Source organism: Danio aesculapii, chromosome 22, assembly GCF_903798145.1.
Source record: "Danio aesculapii chromosome 22, fDanAes4.1, whole genome shotgun sequence".
Taxonomy (NCBI): domain Eukaryota; kingdom Metazoa; phylum Chordata; class Actinopteri; order Cypriniformes; family Danionidae; genus Danio; species Danio aesculapii.
In genome coordinates this window covers 10,960,658-10,965,146 of record NC_079456.1, presented here as the reverse complement: position 1 = coordinate 10,965,146, position 4,489 = coordinate 10,960,658, and the positions used below count along the sequence as shown (strand labels likewise).

At 35.2% G+C, this 4,489-nt stretch overlaps 1 protein-coding gene across 1 annotated transcript; it reads left to right on the top strand.

Annotated features, from left to right (window-relative positions):
* The first annotated feature begins 1,526 nt into the window (after nucleotides 1–1,526).
* si:dkey-102c8.2 (uncharacterized) lies at nucleotides 1,527–3,454 on the top strand. Its single transcript, XM_056447297.1, has 4 exons — nucleotides 1,527–1,593; nucleotides 1,787–2,116; nucleotides 2,358–2,645; nucleotides 2,785–3,454. Exons 1-4 carry the CDS (start codon nucleotides 1,545–1,547, stop codon nucleotides 2,931–2,933), a joined length of 816 nt encoding a protein of 271 aa, XP_056303272.1. The 5' UTR covers nucleotides 1,527–1,544; the 3' UTR covers nucleotides 2,934–3,454.
* The last annotated feature ends 1,035 nt before the right edge of the window (nucleotides 3,455–4,489 follow it).

Sequence of the window (4,489 nt, the reverse complement as noted above, 5' to 3'; positions counted from 1 at the left end):
TTGATGATAATACAGTCTCTTACTGCACTGACCGTAGACAAATGCTAGTGCTAGTTTTAATGCTAGTGCTAGACAAATGCTTATGCTAGTTTTGTCGAATAAAATCAGCAAACAATGTAAATGAAATATGACAACAAGATGCTGCGGTGCCAAAAACTCGTATTATTGTTGGCTAAGTGAAGTAACGGCTAGTTTTTGATGTAACTTATGAGCCTGATAATATAACAGCAACTGCGCCTGGATGTGCATACTTTCCACTCTAAATTATGGAATTTCACAAATGTTAAATAATTAGATCAGAAAGGTGAATATCATGCATATTCAAATACACGAGTCGTTCATAATGGAGATTTCTTCACAAACTAATCCGTTAGAATTAGGAGTGAAAGCAGAAAGGATAATACATTTTTCTATCCACACAAACACACACTTGTTCTCGGGAATGCCTGTGCGGTCACTTATCCATCGATATAGAAAAGGGATGTAAACTTTTCGTAATTTAAAAAAATTTTGCGTACTGACCACCGGGAAAATTCCCGATCATTGATATATGTATATATGTGTAATATATCATCGATGGCCAGTCCTCCACTGCACCTTGGTCCCACATTAATTTTAAAGGAGTGCTACCCTATACTAAAATGGCGGCTCTATTGACGCATTCCTTACAAGACAACAATAGCATAGGCGACATCTAATGTAAATATATCTATAAGTTGTTGCTGTACCAGAAGCTGTAGTTTTCAAAACATAAGCTTAGGCCTATAAATGTACCTTAACAACATTTTGTAGATATTTGTGGTTTAATCCATGATCCTTTCATTCTTTTACTGCCATCTACTGGTGACAAGATCTACAGAAAGTGCCACTGAACTAAACGGTGAACTAATATTTTTTGTACAAACTAAAAAGATAGTAATTAGTAGTGCATCATGTACTGTCAGTTCTCTAATACCACTGTCTGTTAGCAAGAAGCGGAAATCGATTTTGTGGGCGGAAGATGAGAGAGAGAAAAAAGAGCTTACACTTTGGCCTCACATGCATTTGCAAACCTCTCACAAATCCTCAATCTGACCACAGTGCTAACACCAATGCTGTTCTTATCAGCAACTTTGCCAGACACTTGTATGTTTGACTCAGGTTGGTGATGTTATATTTGAACACGGTGTGTGTTTACGTGAGTACAGGAATTTACATTCTTTATGTTTGTCAGTAGCCATTTCTTAGGTTTATATTCGTCTAATATCTGACAAATTAGAGAGTGCAAAAATAAAAACAATCGTTGTTAAGAACATGTAAAATGGTACTGTCAATATAACAGAGTTTTAAATACCTGAAAGATTTAAGATTTGTAATACACTGGTACATTTGAACCAAGTCTGTCAGTGTGAAAACAAAAATATTTTTGGCTTCAAAATGGTCTTTGAACAGTTAATTTTAAGCATAATTTTGACTTCCTGAAAAAAGTAAGAGCAGTCATTGGCTGAATCTTCACCACATGCTCTGTAAACTGAAACCACAGTCATACAAGTCACTCTTCAAAGATGTTCTGCTACATGTTGGGTTTATTCTTCCTCTTTGTTTGCATGGAAGGTAAGATGTTTATTGCCACTTATACTTTACAGCTCAAGTAATCTAATATGAATTTGTCACTGACTGATTTGTGTCAAAACACATATTATTGCATATGGTTAACGTACTGTTCAGTTACTGTTGAAAAGACAAATGAAAAAGTCAAATGTTTTTTGGAGTCTCAGTCAAATACATTCTTGTGAATGTGTTTCAGTTGTGTTTGGTGCTGATACAGATGAAGTCAAGTCATTATCAGTAACGGAGGGAGATTCTGTCACTTTAAACACTGATGTTACTGAAATACAGAAAACTGATCAGATTCTGTGGATGTTTGGACCTCAAGAGACTCGTATCGCTGAAATATACAGGCAGAACATTGACATGTTTGACAGTAATGAGACATTTGGAGACAGACTGAAGATGGACAGACATACTGGATCTCTGACCATCACAGACATCAGAAATGAACATTCTGGACTTTATAAACTAACTATCATCAGCACTAGAGGAACTTCATACAAGAGATTCAGTGTTACTGTTTATGGTGAGTTCAATGTCACTCTGATACACTGATTTATTATTTTATAATATTTTCTAGTTCATTAAAAAATCCTACAGATGTAACCTTTAAACAAGAGAGATGTAGAAATTAATATCCTTAATTTGCAATCCAGAATCATTTTACCTGCTGTCAGAAGTAGCACTGATAAAATATACTCAACTGTAGATTTGCTCAATTACTTTAGTCTGTAAATAACAAAAAACTCTTACTTTATGTTTTCTAGCTCCTCTTCCTGTTCCTGTCATCAGAAACAATGCTGTGAACAGTCAAAAATCATCCCCAGACTCCAGATGTTCAGTGTTGTGTTCTCTGGCTAATGTGAGCACTGTGAGTCTCTCATGGTACAAAGGAAACAGTGTATTGTCCAGCATCAGTGTGTCTGATCTCAGCATCAATCTCTCTCTACCTCTGGAGGTGGAATATCAGGATAAAAACACCTACAGCTGTGTGGTCAACAACACCATCACAAACCACACCACACATTTGGACATCAGTCAAACATGCCACACAGGTAGAGATATTTAATTACTGGCATCATCTTTATGACAAGATACTGTAATGTCTAGTAGTATATTGGAAATTAATTCAGAGGAATAGTTTTCAGTTTCTTTATCAGGATATTTAATGGGTATTTTTTATTCTTTCCCCAGACCCTCAAGAAATATACAGTCCTTTTGATGGTGTGATTCCTTCACTAATTTACGCTGTGTTGGGCATTACGGCTGTCGCTCTACTTGTTTATTATGTAAAATTCAGAATGAAAAAACAGAATTCAAATCCAAAGGTGTCCGTCATCTAGAGTATCATGCAAGAGATTTTGAGATTTTCCCCAACAGAAGAAAATCATTTGAAGATTGTTTGATACCCATACCATTGACTTCCATTAGTTTTTGCAGGAAGGCATCTCGCAAACCTGATTTCAGTCTTCTTGGACAGCACAAGAGTTTATTTATGTACAACAAACTACAAAAATTTTGGTGATGATTAGGGGAATATTGTCACGTCAGCTGTAGTGCCATCATGTGGTCTTTTGGGCATTAGTTATGCTTTGTTTTTGTTCCTGTTTTGTAGATGTTCACGTGATCACTACTTTCCAGCTGTCCATCATCGTCTAATTAGTGTTGTCTTTATAAGCTCTGTTATGTTGTGTTCAGTTAGCCTTTGGATTTTTTTTTTTTTTTGCTGTTGGCACTGTTCTGTTTTGTTTTGTCTGGCTCTTATCTGGTCCTAGTCGGTTTACCGACTCATCGTTTTGGTTTGTTCACTGTTTCACGTTTTGATTATATATTTTAATTCCTGTTTAAATGTTGTTTGATTCACCTTGTGTTTAACGTTTTGTACTTTTTTAATAAATTTTTTTATCAAACTTAAATTGCTGCATTTGGATATTTTGTGCTTTTGTAAGCCCAACGTGACAAATATTTGCTTACTATTACTAACTTCTAGCTAAAAATGGAAGTGAAAATCACACAAAATGACACCCAAATAGAGCTTCCGGATGCCATGCACTGTATTTATTAATTAGCTCAACTGGCAGAAACACACAAGATTGTGAAATAGCAAAGGCAGCAGAGGATACATCAATACTGTCTTCCAAATTTAATTAGGGGAAAGAAACTTCTGACTCGGGACAGGAAGTGAAGAAGATGCCTTGATGCATTCCTGCTTTAGAATGCTGCCCTGAAGGAATGTATTTATCACAGTGCTCATTTCCAACATTCTTCAAAATATCTTCTTTTGTGTTCAACATAATAAAGAAACACTTGACGTTTTGAAACCATTTGAGGGAGAGTAAATTGTGGGTGAATTCTCATTTTTGGGCCTCTTTACTGGTCTGTCCTACTTTTAGAGTCAAACTTTTTCTGACATTATGATGACCTCTGGTGGTTGTTAGATATAGAGAGTTGATCCATTGTTACTTTGATTCAACTTTTTGAAGTACAGTGTTTAGTTTAATTATACACCCCCAAATCAGTGTATGTTCTGATTCTTGTACTATTTTTGAAAACAAGACATCATCTGTCAAAAGATGAGCCCCCTAAGCCATATTATAAACACCCATCTAGATGTAAATTAAATGTTTTTTTCAAGTATTTTTCATAATATTGCTGTAGTTCAGATGTAGAGATGGATTGTTGAAGAGCTGCAGTAACCCTTCCCTCCAAAGTTACATACACAAAAACAATATGTCACCGATGTCAATACCTTATGTGATAATATAAATAACTTATAATTATTCAATAGTAATTCGTGTCATGGACAAATGAATAGAACATTTTCCTGCAAAATATATGTACAAAAACGATTTACAAACTATTTATTAAACAATGCACATCTAAAAGAGTAAAAGTTTGT